The 15,584-nt window shown below is 35.4% G+C and overlaps 1 protein-coding gene across 1 annotated transcript in view; it reads right to left on the bottom strand.

Moving 5' to 3' along the window:
* LOC140136959 (kinesin-II 95 kDa subunit-like) overlaps positions 1–15,584 on the bottom strand; it is a 105,574-nt gene that overhangs the window by 46,751 nt on the left and 43,239 nt on the right. Inside the window, 1 exon segment of the mRNA XM_072158622.1 lies at positions 2,242–2,325. Within this exon segment, the coding sequence (XP_072014723.1) occupies positions 2,242–2,325 (84 nt within the window).

Raw genomic sequence — 15,584 nt, 5'->3', positions numbered from 1 at the left:
AACAGAAAAATACATCTGTGAAGTGAGTTTGATATTAGGCTTCTCCAGCAAAAAAAATTGAAGGTTGGTGGATAATTGGGATGTCGCAACAGGCAAATGAGAAAAAATGATTGGAAACGCAGACAACGTAAGAATTCAATTTCAATTCTATTGACTATTTGTCGTTCCATTCTGGTTAATCTGTATCATGGAGATTTCAACATACAGCCTGTTTCAAAAAAAATTGTGCAAGTGAAAAGCGCCCTCTTTGGCGATTAGAAAATACCGTTGTGACATGATGCTTACATCAACGTCAAGGGCACAGTCTTAGCTCTCAAATACCGTTTGTTCTGTTCAATTTGCTCTTTTTAATCTCGAGATATGTTTAGTTAAGAACGAAAGGGTAAAATCATAATTGTGCCACTTTTACTGGGGAATAGGGCTGTACATGTAAATCAATGATAGCTGATGTTGATGCGTCTAATGCACCCCTTCTTCGGGCTTGTGCAATAGACGATCAACATCAGCGCCGGCGTGCATTATTTTGTCTAATTTCATTAATTTGTCAAATTTCATGAACTTGTCAAACCCATAAGTGTGTAATATTAATTTGTTTGTCTTTTAACATATCTTGAATGACAAAAAGAACAGTATTTACCATGGTAAAATCATTGATATGCACATGTATTTAATTTTACAGCAGAATGTGAAATATTTATTTATCGTTTAATTTGTCGTAAGAAGAAAAAGAGAATCATTATACCTTTATCATGATAAAACATTAAAAACAATTTTGTATTGTTGTGTAATTGATGCATTCTTTTGATTTCACGAAGGAACTCTTGATAAACTTGATGCTATCATTGATTTACATGTACAGCCCTCTTCCGTAGTAAAAGTGGCACAATTGTGATTTTACCCTTTCCTTGTTAAGTAAGCATATCTCGAGATTAAAACAAGCAAATTGAACAGACTAAACGGCATTTGAGAGCTAAGACTATGCCCTTGACGTCGATGTAAGCTTTATGTCACAACGGTATTTTCTAATTGCCACAGAGGGCGCTTTTCACTTGCACAATTTTTTTTGAGACAGGCTGTACATGTTGTATGTGACCTGCTCCCACAAAACCAGACATAAATCCCTAATTTTGAAAATTGAGTTTTTGATGTCATCATTTAGTATAGGTCTTCAGCTTTCATTTGATACCAAAATTATGTTTCTTGGACATGTGGTCCTCATTCTACAGTCCTTCAACTGGGAGGGGGGAAGCGACACATAAAGAAAAGGCAAATACACAAAAAATGGCTTTAAAGATGTAAAATGATTAAGGACTGGGTTTGTCTCAGAAAATGCTAGATTTGGGTGCTTAAAAAGTAAAAGAATATTTTGTTTTCAATGGTAGGTTAAAGTAAACATAATAAAAAACTGAAAATCAAAATCTACAAGGTTTTTCACCCCTTTCCCAACTTTGGCTCGCTGTATCTTGAAATGGCTGAGTGCGACTTATGGCGGGTTTCGCCAGAGCAGGTCACATGTAGCAATTGAGGATGATAAAATGGACGGCATGAAAAAAGCAAATTCATTTTGCCCTTCAACTTTAACAAGTAACATGCATGCCGGCAGTGTTGCTGAAAGTGCCATGGCAATTGTACCGCAGTAGCCCAAAAATGATATAAATACACTTTTTAAAATGCACCCATATTCAAATACTGGGTACCAAAAATAAACCAAAGTTATGCAATAAAAGAAGCCATGGAATTATTATTAGTATTACCCATGTGCTCCTCATTTTAGGCAAGTCATGGCAAGGATTCCAACAATGTTCCAAATTATAGCCCAATTTAGCAGCTGAGGACAATGTTGGCATATCGTTGCTTGCTGATGCAGCAGTTGATGGTAAATATTGATTTATAGCTAAAAACAATATCCATGACAAAAAACAAAAGTCAGGGGATAACAAATATTGATTTTAATTGCTTAAATATAGCACTCGGGTATTAAACCGTGGTGTTGATAGAGTGTCCTTATTTTGTGCATCATTTAGAGAACAGCATATTAAAAAGAACAAATACTATATTCTCTATTTCCTGCTCGAAAATTAAATGCAAATATGTTGTAGATCTTGTGTGCAAACTGGCAAGTGTATTTTTACCTATCTTTAATTAACTGCTGTAATTTGAAGAGGCAAAACAACACAATCCAGGGAGGACATTATACACTTTAATACAAATAAATTTGAAGGTACAAGTATGAACACTTACCTTTACATAAACACCAGTATCTGGTCTCTCCTTCAGTTCTAATCTCTTACTTTGGTCCTTTGCTAATAAGTCTCTAATATCTTCCTGTAATACAGAAATGAAACACAAACAAATATAGAATTATATAAAAATATTGATATCTATGATGATATTGATAATAAAAAAAAAAGAGCGCTCTTCATCAAATTCATCTGAAGATTCAAAATACATTAAGAATGGCTAGAAATTTAAAACAAAATCAGGGCGGGGGGGTTATGACCAGCAACAAAATTCAAATTGGTGCTTTTGCTGGTCAAGAACAACAAATAATAGGGATCAATTTTGGAAGGCATAAACAATCTTAATCTTGAAGCTGGTTTCCCCCTTTTTTCTGAAGGAAAAACTCGATTAAGAGGAAGGTAAATGACTATCTATGCCCTATTTTGTACTGCTACTACATGTACCTATAACCCCACACGCATGTATGTAAACACACCCCCACATGTACATGTGCGCGCACACAACACACACACTAAACAGGGAAGATCACATTGCTTAAAATATAGATGAATAGACCTCAATGTTTATCAACAAAGGCAAGGGGCTGGTATATCAATATGATTGAGTGAACCCCATGCCACCACTACACTGTTCAATAGCCTTATTGTGATGTGGCGGGAGTTTTAAAAACATGAGCCCTGAACAAAATATGAAGAACAATGGAAATTGTGATGATGCGTGCGCATACTGCCAGGCATTGACGTCAGTAGTCAACTCATATGAAAACTGAATTATATAAGCCTATATTTAATATCATAACAAAATGTGACCCAATCTGTTCCACTCAGGCTAAAGTCAGAAATTTTGAAAATAGTGTTACTACCATTTAATACCAGTACCTACATTTACTGATACTGAATCCCCATGGTGTATTTGGCAGATGATACTATTAAAATCCACATCAATGTTGAAAAGAGGTGGACACAGAATAATACCAACTATTTCCTGTTAAAGAGGGCGAATCATTCCATGAAATGTGAGACACAAAACGGATATGCACATACTACTTATTTTTACCCTCTTTTGTGAAACGCAAAGGAATGCAGTGCTCTATCGCGTAAATGCGAAGGCACACAATACTGGCATGATTTTGTTAGACACACACAATCAAACAATCGTCCCTTATGAATATGCGAAAATTCACAGCATACATAGCACAGGGACTTTGGCTGTTTGTGTTCTTGAAAAAAATTATTTCAAAAATGGAAATTTGAATGCACAATAAATAGAGAGGTGCATCATACTTTAGAAATTGTGCAATGTTTGTGTTGATGTCTGGAGTTGCAGCTTTTCAAAACATAACATGGTACATTTATGTTTGATAGGTAAATATATTTATTAGTGTTATTCCCTTCCAACAACAGCCCAATTCTCCATGCCAGTTCCTGTTTTCTCTCCAATGAGATGAAATAAACAAATCAAATATTCCTATATCAGATAAGCGAACTCAGGAATAAGTCAGTGGAAAGTGGATCCCCTTAATCCAACTTTGGCCGTTACCCAGATGTGACCTGCTTATATTCATCCTACGTGTATAAAAAGCTTTCATATGTCTGTCCTGGTTAAATTCCACCTTTTATTGCCTTGTAGGAAAATAATATTTATCAACAGTTCTGAGGAGATGATGATAGTGAAAAGTAGATCTCAAGTTTGATCTTATCGTGACCTGAATTCAAATTGGATTTCTTGTGAGGGTTGTATTTGTGACCAGATCTGGTCCAATCAGGCTAAAGTCATCAATAATGAAACTGAGATATAGGCAAGCATGAGGAGTAAAAATACCCCCAAAACAAGAAAATGGATATATGTGACCGTCCCGGTCGAAACGCTCGTAAAGTCGGCCCCTGGTCAAATTTGTTTTCTTCTGTGTTTAGAAAATATATATCATAAGCTTTACAATGATATATCATTTGACTGCAAATGATATCCAGAAGCGGAGTTATAACTTGCTAAACTTTGCTCCTTCAATAAAAGCGTACATTATTTTGGCACTACATTATTTCTCTTATTCCACATTGCTGGTATTTAATATCAAATGGTCATAATTGGCGGTCACTTCAAATCACCCCCAACTCAACGAGGTTCAGGAATGTCCTCTCATTGTTAATTGTTGGTTAACCCACCACTTGAACAGGATTTAGCCAAAGCAAACAAAGACTTAAGCTCTTTACTAATTCTATACATAAGTATAAGCTTATTATCCTCTTCAACAATAGGATTAAAGCTTGGTGTTTGACTGGACTAAAATGAGAAACATGTAGGACAAACATTAGGGACATATGAATACAATCTCTATGCACATTTTGCACTCTAACTCGAAATACAATTTGCCGACTTTAGGAGCGGTTTGAGATGGACGGTCACATATAAAAGGTTCATATTAAAGGGCACTTTAAACATTTTTGAATATTATATCATTTACCCGAAGCTTCATGTGATTACACCAAATTGCTAATTCATTTCAACATTTTAAACTTGATGGCAGCCCAAAAAATACTTTTGAATTATGGAAATTAAAAATCTAGCTAAAGAGATAAATAACATAATTCAGTAAAAAAAAAAAACAATCAGAGACTAACAGATTTCAGTAAAAATACAAAACAATCAAATTTTGATTGCAAATTACAGATACATATCTTGCTCCCAGACGCAACTAAATCCATCAGATGAATTACATTTGATATGCAATATACTGATATACCGAAATGATAAATAATACAACAAGATCCTCCTTGATTAGACATGTATCAATCAATAGTCAGAATTGTAATACAAGACATAGATGCTATGCTCAATATGATTACTTACAGTATCTGAAAACATATTATTTTCTTAATTGAAACGTTATCTTTGGCACTAATGTGTTTTCAATTGTACAGAAATATTTAGCACAGAAAAACTGCAACTCATGTTTCAATTAACTATATTTTGTTCTGCTGTTGATTTCTTCTATTAGAATGTGGTAATTTACAAAAGGATGCACTACATTTCAACATCTTTTACAAGGTTAATCATATAATACATTATATGACGCCAACCATGACTCCACAGTTATGTTATTTGAAATAAATTTGGGGTATTTTTTCAAACTATTTTGTGGAGTATTTTTGAAACAATTGTGTGGGTATGTTTAAAATATAATATGGGGAATATTGACTGGATTCATCAGGTTTGTCAAGCAAAATGGAAAAATGAATATTTTTGGTATTTTTTTTTAGTTTAAATTCTGAATATATTTCAAATGTGAACATGGTGAATTAAATCACTCTTAAACCTGATATGTGACATGATCTGGTCCATGGGGGCCAAAAGAAGCATTTTTGAAATTGAGTTACTGTAATTATTACATTATACATACAATAGGCCATCATTTACTGAAAACACAAAAGGTCTAGCATACTTGGTTCTAAAGTTATGAAGTTTTTGATGTCTATTTTCTTATGTATTTTATTGTTTTTTACTCCATATTTTTACCTTTATCTCAATTTCAAATGTGTCGCCTTTGGCCCCCATGGACCAGATCGTGTCACATACTCAATGTAAATTAGTACTTGCATTCGAACTTGACCATGAGAACATATACATACAAAATTAATGGCATGAGCTTTTGAACCTCCTCACAAATAATTTTACAGAAATGAAAAACCCGACATTGATCAGACTAGAAGATAAACAGTGTTACTATTACATGAATGGAGAATATAAAAACGTCATCATGGTCATTCATAATATCTCCCTAATTAGATACAAATCAATCATGGAGGTTAGTGCATGCATGGCAACAACCAAGAGGGATGAAGATGATGGAGGCAGCTTAATTAAAGGAGCATTGTAGAGACCCTAAATATCATCCTAATCAATTGCTATAATTCAGATAAGTACATCCAGTGTCCTAAATAAGCACTTGTCCCCTTGTACAAAGTAATGTTAATTCAATGCATTGAAATCGAATTGAATTGAAATGAATTTTGGGCGATTTTCATTACAATGCGCTGTGCGTTCACATCTTGCAAGATTGATTTACTTTTTTGGTGGGTGCATTAATATTGGTTTCCAACATATTTCTTATTTTGTTTGCAATAAAAAAATAGCAGAATCTGCAGAAATTCTTTGTCATGTATGAAATAGGTTAATAAATGTAGTTCAAGATATTGGACACACTAATGCACCTTCATGCAGTATTCATTTGATCATACTAAATATAGGAATCCAACTCACCCCTGTGGGGTTCATGCAATGGACGCATCAACATCTTTATAGCGCTTATGCATGAGTCAAATTTCTCTCTCAACAAGTGATACACATTTATTATCCTATAAGTAAACAACTGAGAGTCAAGAATGAAGATGGAGCATCTACTTTGAAGGAGCATCTTCAGATTGCCATTAAGACCCTATTATTGTGCTATATATGGTACTATATCTACCTACAACTGATGGCTCACTACTTCATCAACTACTGATAGCTCACTACTCCATCAACTATCTACTACTGATAGCTCACTACTTCATCCACTATCTACTACTGATAGCTCACTACTTCATCCACTATCTACTACTGATAATTAACTACTCCATCAACTATCTACTACTGATAGCTCACTACTTCATCAACTATCTACTACTGATAGTTAACTACTTCATCAACTATCTACTACTGATAGTTAACTACTTCATCAACTATCTACTACTGATAACTCACTACTTCATCCACTATCTACTACTGATAGCTCACTACTTCATCCACTATCTACTACTGATAGCTCACTACTTCATCCACTATCTACTACTGATAGCTCACTACTTCATCCACTATCTACTACTGATAACTCACTACTTCCGTTGGCTATCTACTACTGATAGCTCACCGCTTCCGTTAGGCTACCTACTACTGATAGCTCACTACTTCATCAACTATCTACTACTGGTAGCTCACTACTTCATCAACTATCTACTACTGATAGCTCACTACTTCATCAACTATCTACTACTGATAGCTCACTACTTCATCAACTATCTACTGCTGATAGAACACTACTTCATCAACTATCTACTACTGATAGCTCACTACTTCATCCACTATCTACTACTGATAGCTCACTACTTCATCAACTATCTACTACTGATAGTTAACTACTTCATCAACTATCTACTACTGATAGTTAACTACTTCATCAACTATCTACTACTGATAACTCACTACTTCATCCACTATCTACTACTGATAGCTCACTACTTCATCCACTATCTACTACTGATAGCTCACTACTTCATCCACTATCTACTACTGATAGCTCACTACTTCATCCACTATCTACTACTGATAACTCACTACTTCCGTTGGCTATCTACTACTGATAGCTCACTACTTCATCAACTATCTACTACTGATAGCTCACTACTTCATCAACTATCTACTACTGATAGCTCACTACTTCATCAACTATCTACTGCTGATAGAACACTACTTCATCAACTATCTACTACTGATAGCTCACTACTTCATCCACTATCTACTACTGATAGCTCACTACTTCATCCACTATCTACTGCTGATAGCTCACTACTTCATCCACTATCTACTACTGGTAGCTCACTACTTCATCAACTATCTACTGCTGATAGAACACTACTTCATCAACTATCTACTACTGATAGCTCACTACTTCATCAATTATCTACTGCTGATAGCTCACTACTTCATCAACTATCTACTGCTGATAGCACACTACTTCAGCAACTATCTCCTGCTGATAGCTCACTACTTCATCTACTATCTACTGCTGATAGCACACTACTTCATCAACTATCTACTGCTGATAGCTCACTACTTCATCAATTATCTACTGCTGATAGCTCACTACTTCATCCACTTTCTACTACTATACTGATAGCTCACTACTTCATCCACCTTCTACTACTGATAGCTCACTACTTCATCCACTATCTACTGCTGATAGCACACGACTTCAGCAACTATCTACTGCTGATAGCTCACTACTTCATCCACTATCTACTGCTGATTGCACACTACTTCATCCACTATCTACTGCTGATAGCACACTACTTCATCAACTATCTACTGCTGATAGCTCACTACTTCATCAATTATCTACTGCTGATAGCTCACTACTTCATCCACTTTCTACTACTGATAGCTCACTACTTCATCCACTTTCTACTACTGATAGCTCACTACTTCATCCACTATCTACTGCTGATTGCACACTACTTCATCCACTATCTACTGCTGATAGCACACTACTTCATCAACTATCTACTGCTGATAGCTCACTACTTCATCAATTATCTACTGCTGATAGCTCACTACTTCATCCACTTTCTACTATTGATAGCTCACTACTTCATCCACTTTCTACTACTGATAGCTCACTACTTCATCCACTATCTACTGGTGATAGCACACGACTTCAGCAACTATCTACTGCTGATAGCACACGACTTCAGCAACTATATACTGCTGATAGCTCACTACTTCATCCACTATCTACTGCTGATTGCACACTACTTCAGCAACTATCTACTGCTGATAGCACACTACTTCATCAACTATCTACTGCTGATAGCTCACTACTTCATCAATTATCTACTGCTGATAGCTCACTACTTCATCGACTATCTACTGCTGATAGCTCACTACTTCATCGACTATCTACTGCTGATACATGTAGCTCACTACTTCCTCAGCTATTCACTACTGATAGCTCACTACTTCATCAACTATTTATGACGTATAGCTCACTACTTTATCAACTATACTACTGATAGCTCACTACTTCATTAACTATTTACTACCGATAGCTCACTACTTCTTCAGCTATCTACTATTATATACCTCATCTAAAGATTCCTGCTATCTGATTGGTTAAAAGAGCGGGCATAGTTTTGACTATGCCCGCAAAAGTAACTATTCCCTGGGCATAGTTCTGCGTGTGCGTTGTTCCCAGCATAAAATGATATTACGCACGCGTTAATGTTGTCGCGCGCTATAATTACGCGGAAATCGCAGATTGTAATCTGTGCCGTTCGCATTGAAACTATTAATTTCTCTTCCCAGAACCGATGCTTTTAACCAAACAGATGACAAGAATCTTAAGATTCGGTATATAAAACAAATATTGACTGCTGAAGATTCGGGGCACAGTTTAAAATTATAGGCCCGAGGTGATGTCAAACCCATGGGTTTGACATCACCTCGGCCTATAATTTTAACTGTGCCCTCATAGCAGTCAATATTTGTACACTGATAGATCACTACTTCATCAACTACATGTATCTACTACTGATAGCTCACTACTTCGTCAACTATCTACTACTGATAGCTCACTACTTCATCCACATTCTACTACTGATAGCTCACTACCTCATCAACTAACATTGCTCTAATTCATATTATCACACCTGTTTATTGACCCTTTCTTTGATTTCAAAATTTAACTTATTTAAAGACAGGTTGAATCATTCAATACACAGTGACAAAGCATTATTCTACCTTCATGCAGTATTCATTTGATCATACTAAATATAGGAATCGCCACTCTTGTGTGTAAATCTATCTAGGGTACTCATCAGAAAATAATCCATGAAACAGGCGAACACTTTTAAAATATTGGAGAGAAATATTTATGAAATGTTCCTTTAAAAAGAAGATCAATTCATGGCACCTGCTGGGAGTTGTGCTAATTTGACTAGGGAAAATCATAATCATGGAAAAAAAATGATGAATTTGATTTCCCCAAAGTAATTTCACGAGTTCTCTTTAATTTCACGAGTTCTCTTTAATTTCACGAGTTCTCTTTAATCCCATATTTTGCGAATGATCACTGAATACATCAGACATTACAAATACTTGCTAGACTGCATTATAGTAAACCATGACTTTAACTTTACGTTTTAAGACTTCAAAAACCAGACTAGTCCTAGACTACAGTACACAGAGTACTGGTATTCATCAATTATGCCAATATTTGATCAAGACAAATTAATAGTCCTCCCAAAAGACAATGTCCTCCTCTCTATTCTGCAAGTTCGGTGTCATTTGACCACATTGGGAAGTGTTTTATGGTGAAATTTAAGCACCTCAATTTATGAAATATGTAAATCATTTACCACATGATTCACATCCAATGATTAATTTTGTTTCCAGGTCACCATGTTTCATTCACGGAGCAGTAAATTCAGATTGATCTCATGATTAATGCAAAGATGAATCTAAATTATAGTTTTAATTCATGGTGATGATAATCATTATAAGAAAAATTCACATTTTAAAACCAAAAGTACAAAAATAGTTTGGCACTTTATATTCTAATCACATATTCATTGTAAAAACCATTACCATTTTCACTTTTTATAAGCACAACGTCAGTATAAATAACCGGTCCGCATTCCAATATATCAACAAAATTGTTGATAAACCAAACATACATATCAGGATGCGACAGCTTGCTGACAGATGAAACATAACATTTGGCGCTCACAAATCAAAGATAAATATCAGGCATCGGATGAAGACCCATCTTCACTTGGGGTATCGCAAGACAACACCAACTATGCTCAATTTGGACTGAAAGGCCTCATGTGATGCCATGCATCATCATTCATGCCACCAAGTAAAAACAGTAACTGTGAGCACTGTCACTTTTAAAGAAACAATCACAGGGTTGTCTGTACCAAATAGGGGTAAGTGGAGGGGTGGGGGCAAGAGGTAGGGGGAAAGAGGGAGGGGGAAAGACGGAAGGTGAAACTGAAAGAGGGAGGGGGGGCAAGAGGGGAAGCAAGACTTCTCACAGAGGGAAGCTTCCCCCTTTTACCCCCTGGCTACCCCACTGTATGTATGGTTTCACAATTTGACAGAATGACAACTTGCATTCAGAATCAACTTTAATTTCATTATATTTTTTATACTATGAGAATAAAAGTATGTTCATACTTTGATCCTAGCTAAGGTTATATGTCAAATGTTAGATTTTGGCTACATTTATATTACTCTCATGTTTACTTATTTGTATCATGGTTTATTAAGGCAATAGAAACAAATTAGTTTGATCATTCGATTGGCCATTGATGCTTGGTCAATCCGTATTATATATGAAATCATGTTGTAACTGACTATTGTTAATTGTGGTAACATAAATCTTTGCCTGTATTGATATCAACCAATATAAATTTAGCATTAATTCTGATTAATTAGTTGATAGTTCATTAATAACAAGCATCAAAGCAGCATTGATGGTTGATCTTAGATCAAACAAATTTGATGCTTGTTACTATGCCAAATCTTATTTTTTACAAATTTACAAATTTTTACAAATTTTACAAGTATCCTTGACCACTTTCAGAATTCGCCCTCTCAGTCACCACTTTACTATCCTGCCCATATGGTCCATACCATAGTCCACATGGACATTTGAAAAATTTGGAAAATGGTAACCTCTTCAAACTGAACATGACTAATGCTTCGAAAATTTTGTTCTTCTTTTTGAGTACAGGGATGAAAATAAGCATTGACATAATTTCCTGAAACTGCTTTAACATTTCCTGAAAATGTGTATTTCCCTATAGATCCAAGGAAAATTTCCGGAAATCAGGAAATTTCCTGAAGATTTACATCCCAGTGAGTATGAAATGATGCATTTTATGCAAACCTCGATGTTGCATAGCCATTTTCCTTCTCTACCATTCTTATGTGCTTAGCACCATAAATACATATGTCACAGCATCTTTCATTCACTTCTCATTTTAGCCTGAGCTCATTCTGTTAAAATTAATGGAAGGAAATAACTCATTTATCTTCACAATATATTGCTGAAACTGCACATCAACCTTCAATGTTCATTCTCATAGACTCCTAATCAAAAATAAGTTTAAGGGGACGCTACAACATTGCCATAATGAAAGTAATCAGGGTTATAGCTACAGTGGGCAGTTTGAGCCCACCACGCAGCTGCAATTTCAGCACTGGAGCCCACCACTCGGAGTCCAAAATTGTAAAATTTTATTGAACTAGTCAAGAATTTGGTAAATTTTGACAAAAAATATTGGATTTTCATCAAATGCCACCCTGCACTGAAAATACCTAGCTACAACCCTGAAAGTAATTATATAGAGGCTTCATATTTATACAAATTTCAATAAAATTTTGAAGTTAATGAGTTGAAACCAAAGACTATACACATTATCAAAATAAAACAAGGAACAAGCATAAAAATTTACTATCAGACCCATGATCATCACAAATTGCAATTTGCATTTTAAAGAAAACCAAACAATCAAATAGCACGCCAAAACCTTGTTAAAAAGACCAGGACACATCGCAGTCAGAGTCGCCTTAAATTGAACTTCCCATTTTCATCGCACACCTAATGAGATTGGACATTTCACACTACTGCACGATGGGTTGAAAGCCTTTTGATGGGCTTTCATGATTAATGACCAATAAGACACTCCAACTTAGTGCATGCATGAATGGCACCAGATGATGAAACAAATCCACGATGACGATTTATGACGGACGTCGTCCCATGTTTCACGGATGAAACGCTTGGTTATATAAACAGTTTAGAACTATAAGGAATGAAGATTGACAAAAAAATTTAACTCTGCAAGTGAATAGCATATCACTATCTCAAGAAGATTGGCCTATGCCACATAAACTTACACATTTCCACTAAAATGGCTTATCCTGTTCAACTGTGTGATTGGATCATATTGGATAATTTTGAGTATTTAAGTACTGAAAAAATATAAGTATATATTTGGATTTATTACACATGACTTGTCAGTCAAGTAGATCTAAAGCTGCTATTTTGGAGGAGGACTATAAGAAGAGGCTGCCCATGGATGATGGAATGAGGTCAAAGTTTAGAAACCAAAGAGAAAAACCAGAGTATGTGAAGAAAAACCTGTGAGGCCAGTCATTATTCATGGATCAGTTATCATCTTATCATGCACACTTGTGCCCCTGTGTGGAATCGAACCCTAGCCTCTGTGGCTAGAGGCGAGTGCTTCGACCACTCCAACAACCCATACTAATGATGCATGTTTTACTTTCCATAATATCACATTTTGAAAAACATGCAACAATTTTGATGCAACTGATTTGTTTTACCATAATCAAATGTAGTCAGTCCATAATCATAATGAAGAGACACAATATAACGAAAACAAAAATTAAAAAATTCATGTGTACATATCCAAATCCATTAATGTCGCGATTCCATAAAAACAATTAATTGGATTTAAGGAGCTATGATTACAATAGTTAAGACAAAAATATTACCCACTTTTAAAAAACACAAAAAGTAGAATAATTTGTATTCCCTACATCTCTATCATTTTTACTTCTCAATATTTCAGTCCTTACTGCTTCATGAAAATAATCAAGCTTTAAAATATCTGTCAATACAAATTATAATAGAATAGAATCATATTCATTTTCTCCCCAATTAAATCAACAAAATAAGAAAATCACCCAAGGCAAAATATTAAACCACACACGCATAAAAAAAAGAGCTTTAACCTGTGGATTTTGTGAATTAGAGTCTGTTCAAGAAAAATGCTAATCTGATATAAATAAAACACATGATAATCTGCAGCTGCCTATGTTTCATGAATCAACACTGATACATATACCACAACTAGGAAATAAATATACATGGGGACAAAAGTGAATAGATTTCCTTTCTTTTTTTTCCTCCAACCTAAGCCTTCTCTTGAAAGCTTTTTTTATTTAATACCAAGCAAACTTAAGCAAAAACTAGCCTTTAGGGCATGAAAATCACGAGCTCCAGTAATTCCGTATTGACCTGGACTGCATAAATGATAGCAGCTAGTATTGATGAGGCACTTATACTCACTATGTTTTACCGGACGACGTATACACAACGTGTTAATGAGTTAAGTGTCCGTCCAAACTAACAAATTGTTTTCATGCGTAATTGTGTAGATGGTCTGTGTGGATAGATGCACAATAATGGACATTATTTCAAACTAAGCAATGTTTGTGTTCGAGTTTTGTCTTATTTTCTTACAATACAATGTACTTCTGCTTTGGAAACAATGTGATTTGCTTAATATATTTGTGGTCAACAGACATATGATTATGAAAATGAAAAAAGACACATTGTTTTTCAACAATACATCAATGCAAAAACCATATGATGGATGCAGCAATAGACGCAAGACATTTTTTTATGCGTAGCATTATCAGCTTGTACTACTTGATTTTTGTTACATTTGCACACTTCACTGTATTTAGTCTGTAGATAGCATAAAATTGCTACACATTTCCAAAATTGTGTAGCAAAGTGATCACAATTGAGTAGCATTTTGCATGATGATACCGGCAATTGCCAATGCTGAATGGATGGGAACCATCAAAATTATGTACAAGACTAAGAAGAACTGCAGTATGTGTAATTCTCAGTGAGCGTGTTTATAGTGGGAGCAGATGTGCGGTACATTGCGGTAGAATTTCTACCAGGTTAGAGATTATCCGGATACTTGCCCACTATAAACACTAGCAGTATATGTATGTACGGTACATCGATATCCTTCTGGCGAGATATTCCCACTATAAACACACCATTATAAATTGTGTGCGGTATTACCGGAAGTAGGAGCTTCTTCATGATGCGAGGATGCGCGCAGGACATTGAACGATTCTCACCCAAGAGTTATCAAAACAGAAGCTACATGTTCACCGCCATGATCATATTGTTGAATGGGCTGTTTATAGGTCGCGCCACAATATTTACACATTCCCAGTGTGACCTCGGGTCATTGCAAATGTACGATAATGTTAGTTGGTATATAATTTGTAGCGGTAACTGTGTCTCACTATAAACAGCAAGGGTATCGGTATATATACAAGGATTATCGTATACGGTATGCTCAAAATGCGGTATATTTACTATAAACACGCTCAGTGATGCATTGGTTGCCCTATTATTTCTGCCAAAACTGACAGAAAAGGAAAAGATCCTCTCAAGGATGTATATTTTTGACAAATCCATCCTTCAATGTCATTTGAGAGGACAAAAATTGTGACCTAATTGCTGATATGCCCTGCAAACCAGAAGCATCAGGCCAATAAATGGCTATTGATTGCCACTAATTCTAAAAATTTCTCTCCACAAGTCATTCATCTTTTAAAGTAAAAGTTCAAAATGTGGATTGCATTTCAAATCCATGTAGCCTGATCTCCAAGCTGACGGATTTCATTCACTTCTGGATCACATGATCAATTTGAAACCAACCTAAAACAACATTAACCTTTTCAGT

Source organism: Amphiura filiformis, chromosome 17, assembly GCF_039555335.1.
Source record: "Amphiura filiformis chromosome 17, Afil_fr2py, whole genome shotgun sequence".
Taxonomy (NCBI): Eukaryota; Metazoa; Echinodermata; class Ophiuroidea; order Amphilepidida; family Amphiuridae; genus Amphiura; species Amphiura filiformis.
Note: the sequence above shows the minus strand (reverse complement) of the source record. Positions and strands in the feature narration are given on the sequence as shown.